The sequence below is a fragment of the Opisthocomus hoazin genome, chromosome 19, assembly GCF_030867145.1.
Source record: "Opisthocomus hoazin isolate bOpiHoa1 chromosome 19, bOpiHoa1.hap1, whole genome shotgun sequence".
In the NCBI taxonomy this organism is placed as follows: Eukaryota; Metazoa; Chordata; class Aves; order Opisthocomiformes; family Opisthocomidae; genus Opisthocomus; species Opisthocomus hoazin.
This window is the reverse complement of record NC_134432.1, coordinates 16,486,243-16,507,584: the sequence shown is the minus strand read 5'-3', so window position 1 is coordinate 16,507,584 and position 21,342 is coordinate 16,486,243. Positions and strand designations below refer to the sequence as shown.

General features: G+C 44.6%; 2 protein-coding genes across 7 annotated transcripts in view; both read right to left on the bottom strand.

The window, feature by feature from the left end:
* Positions 1-21,342, bottom strand: part of RABGAP1 (RAB GTPase activating protein 1) — a 74,623-nt gene that overhangs the window by 23,497 nt on the left and 29,784 nt on the right. For all 6 annotated transcript variants that reach the window (XM_075439058.1, XM_075439053.1, XM_075439057.1 and 3 more), the window contains one exon: positions 19,964-20,114. In XM_075439058.1, the coding sequence (XP_075295173.1) occupies positions 19,964-20,114 (151 nt within the window). The remainder of the gene's footprint in view (positions 1-19,963; positions 20,115-21,342) is intronic.
* Positions 1,457-13,439, bottom strand: GPR21 (G protein-coupled receptor 21). Its single transcript, XM_075439531.1, has 2 exons — positions 13,345-13,439; positions 1,457-13,023 (listed from the first exon to the last, which is right to left on the bottom strand). The coding sequence occupies exon 2, from the start codon at positions 12,655-12,657 to the stop codon at positions 11,611-11,613; it is 1,047 nt and encodes a 348-aa protein (XP_075295646.1). The 5' UTR covers positions 12,658-13,023; positions 13,345-13,439; the 3' UTR covers positions 1,457-11,610.

The following is a 21,342-nucleotide window of genomic DNA, read 5'->3' as shown; positions in this document are numbered from 1 at the left end:
AATGGGATGAAGAAGCAGCAGCAAAGAATTGCTGAAGAGACAACATCTGTGATGGAACTGAAATAAGAACTCTTCAGGAAGCAGAGGAAGTTGCCTGCTGGAAATGGCTTGCCCCCCAAAGATCAACTCCTGTCTCACCAGGCTACTGGGGAAATCTGACAGGGTCATAAAACATAAAGCTTTTACCTAGACACAGGCTGACCTCAAAAATGATACAAAAAGGGAAAAATGGTGAGGTCCACAGTTTAGATTCCCCCTGCCCCTGTCATCAGAATGACGTGAAATGTGGAATTTTGCTCACTGGGGTGAGTTATGCGACACATCCACCACAAAACCCAAACTCTCCTCCTCACTCCTGTCACAATGGGACCAATCTTCACACGGCAACTGCTTCTTCGGAAGGTCCTGCTGACTTCGCAAGGATTTCGTCACACGGTCAGTGACCGCTGAGAGAAGGGCCCAGAGACTCAGCCCACCAGTGGCATTCACCTGCTGTGCCCAGGCTCCGACCAGCACGTGGCACGCCGGCGCAAGCAGCGACCAGCCGTTCAACGGAGCGACAAGCCCGCTGACAGCTTCCTGCGGTTGCAACAAGCAGAAAAAGCCGTATCTCTCTGAAATTTTCACAGGCAGCAACAAGGGTAATATTACAGAATGGGGGTGAGTTATGTTGAGCAGATCTGTACATTTTAAGTACATCCAAAAATATTAAAAGGTTTTCGATAGCCTTTTTCAATATTTGTAGGATACTGCGTTGCCAGGTCTATTTCACAGGTTGATGGCACTCCCAAGATTACTTTTAACAAACAATATTTACACTGACTTTTACACAGAGTGCATTTCCTGCATTTGTTGTTGACCAAACCGCTGTGAGCAGCATTCGGTAAGAAGAATTACACCTGTTGCCAAGACCTTACGGAAATATCACAAAACCTGCTTTCAAAGCAATGGACTTGTTAACTTCTCACAAGAAACGCTGCCCGGAGAATGTAAGTGTTACCTGGAGTTAGCACTTACCAAGAACATCCACAAATAAATAGTATTTGTGGAAAAAACCTGAATAATTCAGAGAAATTCAGAATGGTTAGACAGCTGCAATTTGATACAATAGTGCATTGATACAGCATACTTTCAGTCCAAATATGGCAATATAGTGCAATTCTAAAAATAAAAGTGAATCCCTTGTGATATCCAGCCCTTTCGCTGGGTTCGTTTCCTTTTAGGGCTCAAGTTTCCCACAGGAAAATTACAGAGAGGAGTTTGCCTACAGTGCCCTACATCATCCATGGATAAAGCATAACACAAAACGCACGCTGGAAGGTTTTCCTGCTCTTGGCAATTACGTACAAGCCAGATGATTTAGAGCAATCAAGATAAGAGGAATAAACCCCACCCACTCCCAAATGAACACACCTTTATCAGCACGGTTACATAAAAGTCATCACGAGACAGAACGTGAAAACATGTGACGTATCATTTATTTCTTAAATGTATTTATGATCCATTCAGACCTTTCAAATAAAGTGTACATGTGCATTTCAGAATAAAAAACTACACTCCTCACACAGCTCTGTAGAACACTACATTTCATCAAGAAACTTGAAGCAAAAACTTCCTATTAAACCACCCATGCATCCTTTGGCTACAATAATATCACTGATCAACAAGTACTGCTATTCAATTCTGAGTTCCCCTTTAAAGAGAAGGAGCCTCCTAAAACACGTTACCCCTTCCAGAGACCTCTCTTTAAAGAGAGAATATTAAATAAATTAGCTAGGCTTTTAGGCAACACAGTAAGGCTACTTAGTACTGTTGATGCACGATCCATACATTTGGAGAACAGGCAATCCTAGGCTATGTGAAATGCGTCAACAGCCCTTGAAATTTTAGTAGTATCAAGATTACATCAATCCAGAACAAACGGCAGACAAAAATGTAACCAGTGGAACAATCACTGAAAAATGTGCAGTTTCTCTTAGGATGGGAAGTGCTGATAACAGATTCAGAAAAGTGTTTATAAAAGTCGCTAAGAACCACATTGACATTCTTAAAATTACATATTTTACAAAGCCCTAAACTGTGTGACTGTGCTATTACTGCCGTGTGAAACTGCTTGTTTTGAAATACATATATATATTTTACATATATATGTGTGTACATGTATGTATTTTAAAACAAGCGATTTCACACGGCAGTAACTGCACAGTCGCACAGTACACCTATATATACGTCTGTACATCTACAGCAAAAAGGAAACAAGCCAAGAGATGTAGGACACAGCTGGGGTACAGATCATCTCAAAGGGAATAATACATTTCTTTGTGTTTTAATAGCTCATAGCAAAATTACCTCTTGGAAATAATTATGCAGATTTAGAATCAGATATTTACATGCTTCCGATTTACCTAGTTCCATTTAATATTTAAAAATATGCAAGTATTATTTTAAATCAGTAACATTTGTCATTTTTGGCTCAACTGTAGTTTTTCTTATTATTAGTCTTAGTTGAAAAATCAGCTACAGAAATGTTTATTAAAACGATGGGGTAGAAGTACCCCTCTCCCCTGTATTTTAACAACAATTCTGAGTTGGCACAAAGTACGCAGCTCTGCAGCCACAACAGCAACTCTTCCTCAGCTGCCTCGCGTATCAAACCACCCGTCCTCACCACCTCCCCCTTCCCTGGCAGAGCACAAAGCAGAGCAAACCCAGGCAGAGCCGCGGAACATCGAGGAGCCCAGACTGACACCCTGATCCTCCGCCCCGTGTCAGAATTCAACACAGCATCATCGGAGAGTCTTACGGGGCGGACTGGCTCCAATCCACCGGTTTGCTTTTCTAATCTGCCTTGGTGGATTTTTTCCATAGTTGTTTGTAGCAGGGGTTCCACACTCACAGCTCTTTCTCATCTTCGAAACAATTTACAGCATCAAAAGGCGCACCCAGTTCTTACAAACACACACATACACATTCAAGACCCGCCTGGACAAGGTCCTGTGCAGCCTGCTGTAGGTGACCCTGCTTCAGCAGGAGGGTTGGACTAGATGACCCACAGAGGTCCCTTCCAACCCCGACCATTCTGTGATTCTGTGATTCCCACGTGTGATCTTGTCTATTCTTGGCCTTTTCACTGACACAGGAAAAAACTACCAGTTGTAACACTACTCGTGTAAGGAGCTGGACTGTCTCCCAAACCAAAGTCCTCGTAACGACCCTCTGACAAATGTCCAACCTCCGCAGAACACACTGCGATCACCTCACCAGTGGCTTCTGCTGCCCCAGCTACGGCGCCGGCGCAAGGAGACAGGTGGGGCACAAGGAAAAGCGAGCGTCCTTTGAAGTGAGATTGCTCCACTGCATTTCCTTCAGCAAAGCAACCGAAAAGCACATGCACGCACAGCCTCCCATGCTTGCAGTTTCATTGTAAACAGCATGTGAAAAAAAAAACAATTAAAAAAGGTACTAATACAATTTTGAAATCCCTGAAGAAAAGACATACCCACGAGTATTAAGAACAGTACAAAAGCTCATCATTAGCAACTGCAAACTGCTTTCCATCCTGTTGCATTCATTAGAGGAATACAAAATTGAATCTAGTGTTTACATGCTAGAATTACAACCGAAACCAGACTTCAAAGGTTACATATGGAGAGAAACCTATCAGCCGAGGAACTTGCAAAACACTGTGCTGTACAGCATTTCTCCAGACGTAAGTCTGAGTATCTGCGATCGCAAATCCTTTCAGACAGTTCAAAAGTGTGGCTGGAGGTAATCTGCTTCCTGTAACCTGAAAGGCTTAACTGCACTGTTATTTTTAGCAGGTTTTAATGACAACAATTTATCCTCAAGAAATACCTAACCCCTCAAAAACCGAGGTGATCAGAAACATACAGGTACCTTACAGCCCTCAGAGTTTTATTTCTTTATACACTAAACATCAATTCTTTTGACAGCATCTACAGAAAATGTTTTTAAAAAATGTTTTTATGAAATACTTTTAATACTCAGTAATGCTAATATTTAAAAATACTTCACAGTGTGGTACTAATGTAACTTCATAAAACGAGCAACTTGAGTTAGCTAAAGCTCAAAGCCTCATGTTATATTAAAATAGTCCAAAGATTTCACACACACACACACAAAGTCACTAGCACTATAAATATACCTAAGCCACTTCAGTGCAAAGTCTGTTTTTGCTTCCCCTGACAAATCCCTCTATGTTCCTGCCAGCATATTAAAACGTCATCCTTTACTAATCTAATTACTGACTTTCAAGGATTCATTTACAGTTGAAATCCCAGAAGAACTTTTTTTCAATTTACCATAAAAGTAATGACTTGCTTTATTAAGCATTTGATTGCCCGTATCACGTGGTCTTTGTAACGTTTAAGAATGACTCGCATATGCACAGCAAGATTTGAGTTCATCTTTGCAAGGAGTTACTTGAATTTATTTAACCTTTTAATTAAAGGATGTCCAGTAATGACCATCAGCGAGAAGCTAAAGCTTTAAATTACAAAATTGCTATCCTCATTTTACAAATTGACAAAAGAAAGAAGCTGGAACACAAAGTCGGGCCTCCCTCCCCTCTGCCCAGCCGCCCAAGAGCTCTCGGGCTGCACCTCAGGCGCGGCCGCACGCGAAGGCGCTGCCCGGGCGTAGCACTCCTCCGCACAAGCAGCAATTGCCAGCTTCAAAATGGGTTTGTCTCTCTAAAACCAGACTCTAAATATGACCTAATGCAATGTGCAGCCACTCTGCATTTCTAAAAACTTCTTAGCAAATAAAGCTACTGGTCACCAACCCATGCACAGGTACCAGTCCCACCGGGACTTGGCCTCCTGGTCTCCCGCCGGCGCAGAGCCTGCACCTCCTTCGACCAGCTCAGGGATCTCGACACTCCCCTGCAGCATCTTCAGGCAAAACAAAGATGACTTTAACAACTTCTGTGTCTCAATTTAAGTAACCATAAATGCACTAGCTAGAGAATCAGTTTTGACTGGACAGACTGCTAGAGGACGCCAGAGGCTGTGAACACCCAGCCAGGATCAGGATACAGCAACACAACTGACGCGAATGTTTTCACCAAGTGCCAAAGCTCAGGACATCCGAATCTGATACGGTGAAATCCACAAACACTTCCATTGGCAACCACCACTAAATGCATGTAGAGCAGACACAGACTGTGGCTTGTTTCAAACTCAGCAATGGGAATAAAAACTGAAATGCGAGAGAAGCCAATATTGAGGGGCGAGCCTTCAGCAAAGCTGCCTGCATAAGCAAAATGTTCCACCTGTCTAGAAAACCTGGTGTCACAGAAAACAGACATGAAAAGCTGACAAACTAAATCACATCAGGTTATTGCCCTATTGCTAGAGCACCTCAGCAGGTCAACCACGGCACAGACTGGTATCATCCCACTTTACCTGAACTGAAACGGAGGGACTGGATCACCACTCCAGGTCCAAAGGGAATCTGGCTGCTGTGGAGCGGGAGCCCCGAGGCTCAGATGAGCTGCCTTTGGGCGTGCAGCAAAGCAAAAGCAGGAAGAGTAGACTCCATCTTTTAAAAAAAGCGTTGTAAAGGATCTGACCCAAATGCAATACTCCCTCGTTTTGACAGAACTGCAGCTTACACCCTGCAGCGCACGTACAGCGCAGGCACAGCTGCCCAGCGCGTCTCCTTTGCTTGGTTCCACCAGCCTCGACTTTCAGTTTCTTTCTCTAACTACAACTGCATCTGGTTTTGCACCTACTAAACTTTAGTTCTGAAGAGCCCTGCTCTTCCAAAAACATTTTACATATGTGACTCTAGTGTTAAATTGTCTGGTTTTGCTTATCTGCAGTAAATGTCTTTCAAAGCAGGACCTCCGCAATGCACAGGCAATACGGGAATTAACAACTGCGAAGCTTTAAGAGGTCAGCGGCCTCTAGAAGTCAGAACACTTCCCTTCTAGTGTCAAATGGGTTGTTTTCACAATGGAGGATTCTCCCACCATCCTAAAGGAGGGGCTGTTTACTTTGCTGGAGACAGTCTGTAAAACCTGATGGCCCAGCGGTCTCAGCAGCTGCGACTGATCCCGAGGTCTAACCTGACCTCAGCCAAGCGCGCTGCAAGCCCATGCTACTACAAAGTCTAAGAGCAACCAAAGCAAGTAACAGATTTAATGTACCAGATTGACCTGAGACCACAGCCACACACAAACAGTATTCGCCATATAAAGATTATGAAATATAAGAAAAGCCCAAAGTCAACCACGCTCTCCAGAGCTCTGAACGTCCGCAGTAGGAATGGAAAGAGAGGAGCAGACAGTGGACTGCAAGCCGTGGGCTGGCTGAGACGGCAGGGAGGAAGCACAGCTTCACCAGGACAACAACGGACTCAGCTTGGGCACTTCACCACCACCGTTCTGCCCCAGCCTCTCCCCTCCTGGAAGCCTCAACAGAACAACACCGGGGTTTGCAAAGCGTCCATTCCTTTAAGTTGCAGAGGGAAGACAGCTACTTTTCCCCCATGCAAGCGTAAAAACCACAGAGGCCTTTGCACCTCCTGATCTCTGCAGAACATCAGTTACAAACACGTGCTTTGCCAGCTTCAGATAGTGTCGGTAGCAAGGTAAACTCCTTCAAGTCTATCTTGAACGACACCATGGAGAGGATGTGTCATTGTATTCTGCAAAGCCAGAAAAGAGAAGAAAAAGGTTTCTAAACTAAACAAAATAAGGACTAGGTCAGGCCAATGTTTTAGCAGGTGCTTCAGGTACCTGGAACTAAAAATGTATTAAAACAACAACAAAAGCACTCCAAAACCTCCTCCTCCTGTTATCAAAATAAAATCACCTACAATAGATGAATAATGTAACTGTAAAGTTTTTTAATGGGCCTTTTGTTTGTAATGTCCAAAGGTAGGGTCCTATGTTCAGATACTAGTTCCCAAGAAATATGTTTTTTAAAACACCAACCTGAATTAGAAGTTCTATCAACCTCAAACCCTGATGAGGAGGAAGATCAGACGGAAGTGCTTCAGATTTCCTGATTATGAAGGTTCAGTACATCTGTCATCACCACAGCAGTTGGTAATACCACAATAAATATCGAAAAATCTGCTTATTAAATTTGCATACTGAATGTTTCCATCTCACATCACATAATGCCTTGGAAGTGTCTTCTTCAGAACAAACTGTGGAAATTTAGGACTTCTTACAGGTAAATCCTTTAAATGACTGGGACAGGAACTATGCCATAGAGACGCAGTGAGAAAATGGAATTTGGAAATTCTCATTCGAGTCTCTGCTGTAAGAAAGACTCTTCACACAACCTTGTGCTACTCCTGCGATTCTCTCCGCCTTGCTACTCTGCACCACTTTCTTCTCGTCAAAAACTTGAGACAAATTTTCAAGCTTGCCCCTTGGCACTCTGATACTGAGCCATGTCAGAATTCCAACTAGTAGAAACAAACTTCTGAGTGATAAGAAGCTTTAAAAACAAGCATGGAACCCCTAAGAACAAACAAGGACTGCAGAAACTAGCAACATTTAATTAAAAAAAACCTAACAGTAGATAACAGCAAAACTTGTTTCACACAAAAGGTATCTGTTGAGTTAAAAAATACTGTCACTTGATTGGAGATTATAAAAAAATAATATTTCACAGATTTTCTCCCAGCCCACTTCAAAAATGACAATATAATCACAACCCAAACTTCCAGTAAACTTTTAAAAAAATTAATCAAGAATTCTAGATAAAGCAAATTATCACCTTCTGAGAAGTTGTGCATACAGAAATCCTTTCCATGGTACTAAAAAAATGCCACTGAATTGCATCCTGCAAACTGAACCTTCTCGCGGCTCAAACTGAAAGCGAGGCAGACAACCCTGATAAAAAAAAAATAATTATAGTCTTGAGATGGAACTTCAAAATTAGTTCATTCCATCATACCAAAACACAAAGTTTTTATGAAGATGTAATTTGATTTCTGTATTCTCCTCGGTGTGGCATTCATCTGTGCAATGCTCTTGACACCAATTTCTCAAGCATCAGGCACACGTGGATACAAATACGGCCAAGAAAGGATTAGTTTCGTATGTACAAGGATGAAAATGATCCAACTGGAAAGTTTGCTGCCTGACAATTCACAGCCCAGCTTGTGATGAAAGGCACTACTGTGCCTCATGGTAACTACACGATAAAGCATGTTCAGTGGACTGCTGAGCAAACAAGGTAACACATTTCTAAATCATTTCTTCCGCAGTTGGTACAGTGAACAAGATTCACCCCCATGCAATTTCACTGAAGACAACAGACGCAAATGTTATGAATGTTTAAAACATCTAATCACATATAAACCTAGATCTACATTAAATTAACTTAAAAGAAAAAAGTAGTTTAAATTTTTTTAAAAAATCAATAAATTAACACAGACAAAAATAGAAATATTTGACATTAAAACTAAGCTACTGAGGCAACATTTTAAAGTGTCTCTAAAAACACCGGATGAAAGTTGAATGCATCGACTGGCTGCAACTCCTCTCTGTCCTCATCTCCTGGGAGACCTCCAGATTCTGATTTTCACCTCTCACGGAACTCATCCGAGTTGATGAGGACTTTGAAACAAGCAAGGCAACTGAACAAAGCCCGGCTGTCAGGAATGTTATAACTGAACTTTAGCTGCAAAGCAACAACAGCTGCAAGCACGCATCTGCATCTCCAACAGCCACTATACTTCGAGTACAATTCCAGGCTTATAGCTGGAGTAGCAACTGCTTCATCTCGAGTTAAATCTCTCTGCCACCATTTAGATCCTTACCACTTTTTAAAATTTTCCATATTCTAAAAAGCTAGCATATAATGCTCCTATTTAAACCCTCTATTCATGCCATGAAAAAAAGCCACTATCTTTGCTCTCCAGCTTCTACTTAAAACTGAAACTGCCATTTTTAGGGGTTTAGGCCCTAGCAGATTCTTTACTTCTACTAAATTTAATCAAATGCTATTTTAATGACAGATTGCAACACTTCACCTTCTCTAACATTTCCAGGTCTTTGAAGAGTCAGAGAAAAGCTACTGGGAGTTTACCTGAGAGGCTGTTCCAAAAATACCACACGCACACGCTTTGATATTAGTGACTAAAGCCCTTAAATTGTTCCCCAAAGCCCACCTTTGCCATAATACCTCCAAAACACTGGAGAACAATTAGCCAGCTGATGTGCTGTGAGCTTATTCTGCCATTTACAAATGACTCACTACAGCCTTTCGCTCCGCTCCCCCCACGGCTGGCTGTGCGTCTGACCGAAATCCAGACTGCCAGAGCTCCGCAGAACACATCACCTCTCTCGTGGCACGGCGTAAGCGCTGCCTCTAGACACTGTCTTCTTACACGAGATACCAATACACGCTGTCATGAAGGCATCCAGGTTTAGACAACCTTTGTTTTTGAAATTTCAGATGAACGAAGGAGGAAGTTTATCTTGAGAGGTCTGGACTATGGATGAAATACGCTGCAAGCAGACCAAGCTCTGACTTCAACGTGCTTTGGAACTAGGCAGCACTAGCAGGGGGCTCTGCCCCATCCTCCCCAGGAACAGGTACACGCACGTATCTGTAAGGGGAACTCGTGTCTAGCAGCAACGAGTGCTGGCAAGCACAAGCCACGCTAAGAGTGCTTCATCCTGCTGCTCTCTCTTTCTCTTCCCCGTTTCCTCGCTGGCAGCCTCACAAGACTGTACTGCAGTGGGTGTGTTTGGGCAGCACGCAGGAGGGTCTGTAGCAACCATCGCTGGTGCAGACACGGGGCAGAGACACAAACTGCTGTCCCCCAGGGCAAAGCACGGGCGCCAGGAGGCCGGGGCTCCCAGCAGACCAGAGGAGGGTGTGCGCATGTTTGCGGGAGGGACAGGGTACAGTACTAGAAAGAAGATGATCTTGACCTACAACAACAGTAGACCTGAAACCGTTTAACAAAAATACTCATCCCTTTGGCCAAGAGAATTACCCCAATTCTACAACAACAAAAAAAAAAAAAAGAAGACTTTTCCATCATATTTTTTCATTCCCACTATGACTAACAGTACACACCACCTGTAGCACACCAGCCCACAGAATTCCCCGGGCTCACAGCAGTCCAACGCTCCAACTGGAAGCCCAAGGAATGAAGCAAACCGCAGACGGCCCCGGCGTACAACCTGCCCTCAGACCAGAGCTGTGGCGGGGGACATCCCTGTGCCAGGGACGGGGGGAGAAAAGACGATGCAGACTGTAATCCATTATTACAGGAATACTTGGTTCGCTTTCATTTTCCAGCATGGCATCAGTAAAAAGACAAGGATACTCTTTAGGAAAACTCATCAGTTTGAGGCTCATAGTGCCTTCTTAACAGCATTACAGCGCTCAAAAATATTTCATCTAAGCCAGCTTGAAAAAAGCTGTGGTCAATGAGATTTTGTTTCTCAGATTCTGACTTTGTTTGACCAGTTAGATATGCCTTTACCAACAGGATTTAGCTCCTGCTATATTCGAACCATCTTTAATCCCATGAAGGCTAAAGAAAAATGTCTCTGATTTAGCTCTGTGCACTTATGAATAACTCAGATTCTACAGTTAAATTTACAACATAGTTCCCTTAGCTGTTTAGAAGACAATTGTTTTCCTTCCTTTCCCCCTAAGTTCTAGTATGTAAAATATCAGAAGAATTTAGATTAAAAAAAAAAAAGAGGGGACATGTTATTTTTAAAGTTGTTCTTGAGAAAATTTCCACATACAAAACTGTGGCATTTCTCCACTGGTTTGAGAATAGTTTTCACATGTTGGCATCATCCTCGAGTGGCTGCCACAACTCTGGTATCATAAAGCGACACGTATTTTCTCCTAGCTTACCAAAACACATTTTATTTAACTGCTAAATACGGACTGATGCAAGTTTTTCTTCTTACTTCACAACAAACAGGAAAAACGCAGATGCCGCACTCTGATCGCATACACGCGCCCTGCCAGAGAAACGGGGCACGGACGCCAGCTCAGCCCTCCTAAGCGTACGACTGTTCAGATCACATCGCTGCACTCCTGGCTCAGTTAGGCTTTAAATTCACACTAAAATGGTTCACATTGTTCACTACTGTCCTAGAAGTCCTGCCTAGGTAGCACTGAAAAACAAACCGTTTGGCCCCTTCTGTTATGATGCTGGAACACTGTGTTAATATACTTTGGCATATATTAAAAAATCCCTGTAACATACCATGTACTGTGACATTTCCACTTCAGATCTATCATTTACATGTGAAGCACGAATCTCGAAAGAACCTAGTAAAGCTGTAAGAAAGACTACATTTTGCCGAAGCTCTCAGACACCCACTCCATTCAGTCACACCAGCTGGAGAGGTAAGTGTCAAGATACAGCTTTATTCTTAAAAATGAATATGGAGGTGAAACTCCACAGCCTCCTCCACAGCAACAATTTTTTAAAGTGAAATCACAATGATATGTGCTCCTGATTCTTCTACGTCAGCAGCATTTCGCAGAAACCTTTTTGCAAATCTGGACATCTTAAAATCATATTTAACTTATTTTGCAATTTACGCAATTGTCCCTGCACTTCCCAGTCCAGCTGATAGGCGTCTTAGACATGACATCCATTGGAAGATCTTTTGCTCCTAGAGGTAGAGGAGTCCTTAGCTACCCTCTGTCTAGCGCAAGAGGCACAGATGGCCCCCGAGAGACGCTTAAGCCCCTTCTGAAAGACACTGTTGGAGAGACTGTAAATGACACAGTTGCAGAAACTGTTGCTAATGGCAAGCCAAGTGGTCAAGAAGGACGCAACGCGGTTACTATAGACATTGGAGCTCTCCAGCAGAAAATAGATTATGTAGGGCAACCAGAGGATGTAGAAGACACTGGTGATGCGGAAAAGAACCATGGCATAGCGCTTGTCCGGGCAGGGCTGCGCCTCCCCAGCCTCCCCATCCTGAGAGCTGAAGCGCACTCGCCTCTCGTTGATCTCCTTGGTGTGCTGCTGGCAGATGCGGAAGATGTTGAAGTAAGTGAAGCAGACGATGAAAGCAGCCGGTGCGTAGAGCATCACCACGATGAAGAGGGTAAAATAGGGATCGGTGTTCCAGGAATTGGCACACCACTGAAACACATCCCCGTGATATCCAGGCTTTCCCCAGTGGAAGGAGGGCAAGAAGACCAGGCAGGAGTACAGCCAAATGATCAGTATGCAGATTCGAAGTCTCCACGGGGTAACCAGCGTGTTGTAGGTCAGCGGCTTCGTGATGGCAATGTATCTGTCAATACTAATGCACGCCAAAGAGGCCATGGAGACGCTCTTCAGCACTGATACCACATAACCAAAGATTTGGCAAACCAGGGACTCGCTTAAAACAATAGGGTAGTGCAGCAGAGACAAAGAAGGCACCAGACAGCTCACGCCCACCAGGAGGTCAGCATACGCCATAGTCTGGATGAAGTAGCTGGTGGTGTGGTGGTTCAGCAGAGGTGCACAGTGAAAGACAAATATCACAACAATGTTGCCCGAAATAATCAGCACCATGAGGAACACAATAATAACCACTTCCAGGAGGCAAAAATTGATGGTCTCCAAATAGCTGATGGCCAGGAGACAGAACGGCCGGCCACTCTGGTTGCCAACCAAAGAGGAGTTCATCTTGAGCGCTGCAGTGATCTCTCTACCTCATGCTCCTGCCTGCTGCCCGCAGCCGCTCCAGGCAGCTGCTGTCATTGCGGCTGGCGCTGTGTGTGCAGCAATGTCAAACGCGGAGCTCCGGTCCCCGGGGCTGCTCCAGCTGCTGCTGCTGTGCATTGTCTGCGGCCCAATTCCCCTTTAAATCCGGCTGCCCGCCGCCACCGCTGCGCCGGCACCCAGCCGCAGGCATGGCAGCACCCCGCACACGCACACGGGTGGGTGCTAACGCCCTCCTGGGTGGGCTGCCAAGCCGCGGAGGGTCGAGGGGCTGGGGGGGACGCGGGGGAAGGAACCTTCACCGAGCCAGGACGAGCGTCCTCCCGCAGGCTGACAGGAGAGAAGGGGGAAAGTGTTTTTTTTACAGAACCGCCTCTCCAACCCCCCTCCCCGCGCTCCCTGCCACCTCCATCACCACCCCTCCCTCCCTCCCTCCCTCCCCGCCGCCCCTGCCCCGCTCCCCGCCTCCCCCGGCAGCGCCGGGAGGGTCTCCGGACGAACCCCCCCCCGCCATTGCTGCCGCCGGCCATCCAGGCGGGGGGATGCGCGGCGGGAAGGGGTCCAGCCCTTCCCTCCTGGCTCCATTTTGCCCGACGCTTTTGTTCGCCGCCTCTCCCGCACCGCCCCGCCGCCCCCCGCCCCGGGCCCTACCTGCCGCGGGGAACAAAAGCCCGGCGGGCAGCATCCGCGGGCGAGCGCGGGGCCGGGCTGCGGGTGCTGCGCTGCGGCCGCGGCGATGCGGGGCCGGGGAGGGAGGGGACGGCGGGAGGGAGGCGGGCAGCAGCGCGGGGGAGGGCGCGGCGCCGGCGGGGACCCGCAGCCCCTCGGCTCGGCCCGCCCCGGCGCCGGGGGGTGGGGAGGGGGAGCCCGCCCCGCCCCGCAGCCCGGGGGATGCGGGTTTCGGCGCCGGACCGGCCGGTTCCACGAGTGGGCGATGGCCGCGGGGGCCTCACCCGGCGCGACCCCCGGCAAAACGCGGGGTCCCCCCCTCGCTGCCCAGCGACGGGCTCTGCCCTGGCACACCCCGGACCCGCAGCCGGACGGACGGACGGGCAGGCACCCACCGCACGCCCCTGCTGCTCCTCTCTGCGCTCGGCTGCCGGCGGGTGCCAGCCGTCCGGGCAGGGCCGGGAATTCAAACGCTCAGTCCTCATTTAAGGCTCTTCCACCCAAGCCCTTGGCGGGGAACACTTCCTCTGGAATAAACGCGTCTTTCCCAGGTGGTTCGTGTTGCTTTGGAGACGCCCGAAACCACCGGCAAAGCCGAGAGCCGAGTCCCACCAGTAATCCAGATGTTGCTCCAGGGAGGTAAGCGCCTCCCGCACACCTATGCACAAAACCCAAAGGCATCGCTGCCCCCGACAGTGCCCGAGACAGCCCGCACCGAACCAGAGCAACGAGCAAACCCAGCGGCACTCCAGAGAGCAGACGCGCAGCAGAGTCACAGCACAGCACTTGTACTCACACCACAAGCTGATACCATCACGCGTATTTAACCAGAAACCCCCTTCGCCGCGCACAAGGCGTAGGTGTCACAGCAGGATACTCATCTCTTGGGTTTTGCCAGGAGCATTTTACTCGCTGGACGTGCTGGAAAACACGTTCCATGTTACGCGAAAGCTCACTCTGACCCGGACAGCAGACTGCTCGCGGCCACGGCTCAGGACAGGCCCACCGCTGCGGGAACTGGTCGTTACACTGATCAAACCAGCAAGGGACTGGGGTGAGGCTCTTCAGCAATTTGAGTCCTTTCGTCAAAAATGAAAGTCTGCAACTGGCATCCGTACGAGCGCTGAATGCAGCCGATACCAGTGCACCCAGGGCTTCAGTTCACCTAAGCTAAACGCTTGGTATTCTGTGGGATACGTGAAGGAAAACGAATCGCAGCCAAAGGGGCAGATCTCAAAGCAATCACACTTGAGATTTTAGCTGACCTGTAAGTAGAAAAAAACATTTCACGATACACCTGTATTGGTGAAAAAAAACTGTGCTGGACAACAGCATGACTTGGCAGATTTTGAGTTAGTCTTGTGCAAAAGCCAGAAAACAAAAACTTGGGGTTTTCCCGCCTTATCTTTATGCCAAAAAAAAGACCCCTTCACTATTCTCCTTAATTTTTTGTTCTAATTTATGGTGTTTCTACTCATGCCAACTGAAGTACTAGAACTGTAGCTAGGAAACATAAACTTTGAATTAAATTTAGGCAAGGGTATTGTGGTTTTACAAAAAACAAGCGATGATTGAATTACTGCTGGAGAAATGATCTCCTGTCTTTCCAAAGCAGAGAATGATTTACATACCAATTGATTCAAACAGTATTTCTGGATCCTTAGGCATGAATAGACACATCATAAACATCCGGAAGAAAACAACATACACTGAACTTTAAATATATCTCAGATATACAAAAACAAGGTCGTACTGGAAATGGTGAGACTGACCAAAACAATACCTGGTTGCTGAAATTTCAAAACAAAAGAGGTACCACCAAAAACTCCTCAATGTTTAGTTTTTCATTACAAGTACAAGCTTAACTCCTATACAGCTGACAGGTATTTCTGTAGGAGAGACAGATCTGTGTTTTCCTTTAACTGCCATGCTATTGTTTCTCCAAAGCTGAGACTAGGAGCTCTATTCAAAGTTCAGGCCAACTTACTCCTGCCTGCTGAAAACACCCGAGCCCAACCCAGCAACATCTCAAGTTAAATCTCTCCAGCAGCCCTGCGCCAGAAGCCAGACCACAGTGGCCAACAAAGGGTGTAAATTGCAACTGGAAGGTAACTGGGCTGGAGATCAACCTACCTGCTACCCCAGCTCTGGTCAAGCGCACCACCAGCCTGCCGAGAAGAACCACTTCTAACAGACGTTAAAATGCGTGGTTCACGTGGCTGAGGTCTGAGAGAGACTGAAAATACTTCTGTGTTGTAGACTTCCCCCACTCCATACAGTGATACACCACAACCTCATCTAAGACTATTAAAAGGTATTAAAAAAATCATTCCAAGTTACAAGAAGAACTCTTGGGAAAACCACTGCTTGTAAAAGATAAACTTTTATCACCACGTGATCAAAACTAATCAAAGGGATCTAGAGGTTCAGGCACACCAACAGCAAGACGACGTCATACTCATAGCGTGATTCACAGATGTATGTTAGGTTTAATTTCAGTTGATCGTACACAATCATGGCCCTTTGTACTCCTGAAAATTAAATATATTCTTCTTAATTTATATGAACATATGGAAATCTGATTGTGATACAAGTGGAAAATAAATGTTAACCACCCACAGCTAAACTACTGTTACATTTTATGCCCCTGATGAAGCAACACAGTCAAATAACGGTAGTGACATTTTAGTCTATTTCTTCATTAAAAACTTGTATAATTTGCACCAAGACAGATGAGTATACTTGGTAGAACTGTAATCCTCTGCTCATGGAGGCAAAAAAATGGCAAGATGAGAAAGTGGGTAGCAAGGGTCCTGCTATAAGAAAAACTGGAACAAATTCATCTTTTGCTAGGCCTAGAATTTCTACCAGAAATGGTGACCCCGGGGTAACATCCCAGGATTCTCCTCCTGCCACTGGAATTTTTTTTTTTTTAATTTTATTTGTGCCACAAGATGTCCCTCTCATGTCTTAATTTTCCTAATATAGTATATTTATCTGGTACAACAGCTCATGGCTTTTTTCCTTTTGACATTATTTCCTCCCACACAGATGTATATCCAAAAGCTTCTATTTTCTCCTCAGTATTGTAAATGTCAGGTTCTTAAAATTTTGGTATTATGAAGTAATAATTCTCCACTGAGAGACTGCCACTTCTCTGAGAGATCCAGTAGTTGTATTAACGCTTTTTAAAAACCTTGTCTGAAAAGTGGCTATTGTCTATTTTGCTTTGTATCATGATTACTTTTATTTAACCCATATGGCTAGCTTTACAAGTTTTCTACTCAGCAATACTTTCCATCCACCTATGACTGTCAAAACCATGAAGTATTTTTCCTGCAGGTGTCCATTAGTGCCTGGAGCGAGTCCCCATGTCTCTTCTCCTACCTTTCAGTGGCTGGAAGCCTGAAGATTAACAGCCGTAGCCATGACTGCCAAAGTCCTACCAGGAACAGATGCCTCTCAAAGGGACTGTCTAGATCGTTTTACCTAGAGTTTGCCTTCTGTCCCCAGTAGGGACATGACCTTAATTCACTGGGCTGGCTTTCATCCACACTCCCCACCACGAGCGTGGCAATCTGGAGTTGCTAAAAGCTGCGTTATTGCACACAGACGGTGTGCTAATTCTCAGAAGTAATTTGTGGAAGCACCACAATGCTGAAACTTAGACACCACCGCAATAACAAAAGCACAGAGTACAAAAACCCAGCTAATGTTTATCAAATAAATAAGAGGCAAATAATTAATAAATACTGTCATGATGACTAGAATGCAACGAGCACACCTTGAGGCATGGTTTCAACGCCATTTTTAGCGCAGAGGTCAGATTCAAGAAGAGACCTAGACACAGCCTTCACTGGTAGAACACAACAGAAGACATTTCCTTTTCAATCACCCAGTAGCCACACATCAACAATAAGCAAAAACCTATCCTTGCAGTGGCTAATTTGCAAAAGGAAGCTAAACCCACAGATCTGCCAAGCACCAGGGGCCAGAACTGCACAGGAAAGCAAACACCAGAAGAAATACTGGGGCGCCTGCATCCGACACCCTGCACACAAGGGGGGAAAAAAAAAATCCCTGAAAGAGGCCAGAAGCTTTTGAAGCAGCTGTCAACACAGATCCTTATTAATTTGGGACTGTGCTGCCACATGGGGTCATGAAAAGCCTCACAGAAATCAAACGCAGCTACAGGAATAGAGGTCAACGTTAAGAGAGAAGGGGCACCGGATTATGAGTACTCAACCAGGCTTACTGCATCTCCTGCTTGCACTGAAGAGCAAAGGTTTCACAGCAACCCCTGTGCTGCTATACTGTGCCACAGCAGTTATTCTCTGACACCTTTTTCAATGCATGTAATGCAAATAATTGCACGCTTGCCAGAGAAAAATTTGTATTAGTGCCATGCAAAACATGGTGGAGCATTACAAGGACAGTAAAGCAATATATTGTAAGAGCGCCTTGCTTTCACATAATTAACATTTCCCCGCCCCCCCGACACATTTACTCCTGTGCATTGCTGCATACTGACTGTAACTGAGTTGCTATTTTCAGAGCAGTAAGAATTAGTCACTTTAGAACTCCAAAACTGTCAAATAATCTACGAAAGGCACGAACATAAAAAATGAAAGCCTAAGTACAATCCAATAATATTACACTGTTAGCACACAATACATACAATGGGTCTGCAAACGCCATCGTCCTGGGCCTTGAATTCATGTTCTCATCAGCCTCCTGAGCAATTTTGTATTCTTCGCCTATTCTCATCTTTAGCACTTCCACACAGCCACTGCTTACCTTCTCTGAACCCTTGAACAACTTCCCCTGCCCGCAGATTGAAGAAGTCACAGTTCCACTGCGAACCAACCAGACACTTTTGCTCTCAAAGCACTGCTCTTTGCCCATCCTACAGAAGCAGCCACAGCCCATTTTCACATTTAAGTCACAACAAGGCAAACAGCCTCAACAATAGTCTAATACGGCACTTCCAGATTAAAGGAGACTTCGTTTTCATTTGCTTGAGCTGGTTATTGCAGCATGCTGGTAGTGTACTACAGACCTCAGATGGCTACAGCAGAGCCTGAAAATGGTCATTCAGTACCGATTTTCTTTCATTGCTTAGTTCCTTAGGAAGTTTCCATGCTGAATGGCCACTGCAGGTATAGCCAGGCCTTCTGCTGCAGAAGACAGTGCAGGATCAGCCTACTCTCCCTTGTACTCGTGCTCTAGAGATGCTCCCAGCACATTAGATCCAGGTTATTTCCTTTGCCTCTGCCAAATGTAAATGAGTGGCAAGGTTTCACAGATTTAAAACCGAAATGTTACACTATTCCTTTCTAGCTCACAAAGATAGTAGCAGTACGTGTCACCAACTGTGCCACCAAGAGCTCATCCTTTCCATTCCGATACCACAACACTGAAACAGAGAAACAAGTGACACTGTCAGCTACTCACCAGGCAATTAAAGTAACACAACAGGAGTAGCTGTGATAAACTCCTTGCCAGAGCACTCAACCTCCACATTATTTGTATGATTTATTCATCATATAATCCAAGTTCTAGTTCTACAATGCATGTACCAATATCAAGGAATTCAGATCAAATTTCTTCTATATTCAGTAAATGTGTGAAAGTACTTATGGCAGAACATTTTTAGCTAATCTAACATGATTCATTCAAATCACGTAGGATCCTTCCTGCATGATTCCAGCAGAAACAGAGTTTAATTTCAGAAGCCCTCTTGCCCTCAGTATAAGGTCTTTAATTGCTCCTTGCGAATCTGTACCATCAGAACATAGACACACAAAGGATGATTCAGTTGTTTTGCGTTTTTGACTGGTGAACAATTAACGTCTGTTATATGTGTACCAAAGTTGCATCCTTAATAATTTCTAATATAGTCCTATACTTGCACATTTGATGAAAGCAGTAAAATACAAAGTCTCTATAGACACAATGGTCAAATCCAAATTAACACACTGATTAAGAGATTTCTGATTAAGAGACATTTCACTTTGTGACCCATTTGCTACTCTAGAACTTTGAGAAATACTGCATGATGTCTGTATATATGATTCTTATTTTCTTTTCCTGTGTTACTGAGGTCAGCATTCAAGATGACAAGTTAAAAAAATGCTGTCTAGTGCAAAAATGTCCAAAGTGTTCTGTTTTTTCTATCAAAAAAAAGGCTCCAATTTCAAGAAGCGTTGGATTTTTAGCATAAATGTTAAGACAATACAGCAAAATTCAGCTTTCATTCAGGAAATCCAAACAAGCAAAGGAAATGAGCTCCCTGAATCTCTGTCAATTATGAAAGCAATTAATAGAATACTAATTTTTGACTAACTCAGAACTCATCTGAGTGAAACAGAAGTAGGACTATTAAAAAAAAAGCACTCTAAGTAGAGATAGTGCCACAACTAGCACTGTATGTTAGGGGTTTTTGTTGGAGAGAGGACTGAATTATACTCCCTAGTTGAGACACTATATTCAGATACAATCACAAACCTTTAAGTAAGAGGATACGCACACGCAGAAGTCTCAGTATTTCCATTCCTTCAGATATGGGGGGAAAAAAATGATTTAAAAAAGGCATTCTTACCTTTGTGATGAGAATTCGGTACTTCTCCACGAGGTGATCGTTATTGTGACACCCTGCCAGCAACTGCCACACTTCTCCTCTCAGGGCCTCGGGGACACCACTCCTCACCAGCGCTGACAACGTCTTTGGCCTCACGCTCAAATTGAGGTGCCTGGGTGTAGGTGAAGGTAGAGTTACTATTACCCAAATACAAATCAACAAGTACAAGAGCAACAACTGATGTGGAACATCAAACATGTCAACTGGCAGGAATTTCAAGACAGTCCGTATGTTGCCAGAGTAAGTGAAATTCAAGAATAAAACAGATCTGGAGAAGCACTATCCAAACTATTTCTTTGATTCCTATTAAATGTAAATATATGTTACAAAACACTCAACGACTCAACCAAAATACGCCAGCAAAACTAGAACTGGAGGACAGATACCACACTGCGTAAGATTCCAAGCTCAAACTACACCAAAATGAGAATTAGTTTGCAGAAGCATATACGGCTCTCTAGACTTTCGACATCCGAGCAGGCAGGTAACCTCCCCGCTGAGGGAGGGAGAGAAGGCAGGCAAACAGAGACATAAAAAATCTCACGTGGTTCTCTAACTACAGCCATGCATTTAAGCAGCTTCCACCGTACAAGCTAGTCCCATCTAAACAGTTTTCTCAAGTGAGACTGGTGACAGCTCATAAATTACAGCACTGTAAGTTGTAAAAACTAAACCTACATGTAATTTATGCACTTAGAGAAAGTTAAGCTGAACAGTCCATTTGTGGCTTATACATAAAATCTCCAAAAGACACAGAGGCCTTAAATCAAAGAATCACAATTTTCCTGCATTTACCGAAAAACAAACTTCTAGGTAAAATGATTAATAGGACTGATAGACAAAGCCAGGCAAAACACTGAACTGGTCATATCGACAACATTACCTTCTTTACAATAAATTGGTATTTAGTAATGTTTGTTAACAGTCTAACAGATATGTGAATGATAATTTTACACAGACTGGGACTCCTTGCTGCCCTTCTCCAGTCTACAGTGTTCCAACACAGTGATCTGGAGACTAGCAACGCGGACATTTAAATCAGTGTATGTTGCACAGAACCTAGTACCATAACATCCTCCTTCACTTTGCTTTCTCTAAACAAAATCAACTATAATAAAAATAGATACAAAATAATGAAATTCTTTGTAAAGGCCTATCAAACTGCTTTGCCTTAATCTCAGATGAGAATAAGTACAACAGTAATTCCAACGAATACAACCATGAGCTGTAAGGCTGTAGACTAAAAGCCACACACTACTAGATTTTTCCAAACTGTTTTGAAATCAGAAAACTGTGCAACTCAGCTGTTATGAAATATAAGCCAAATATTTAGAAATCAC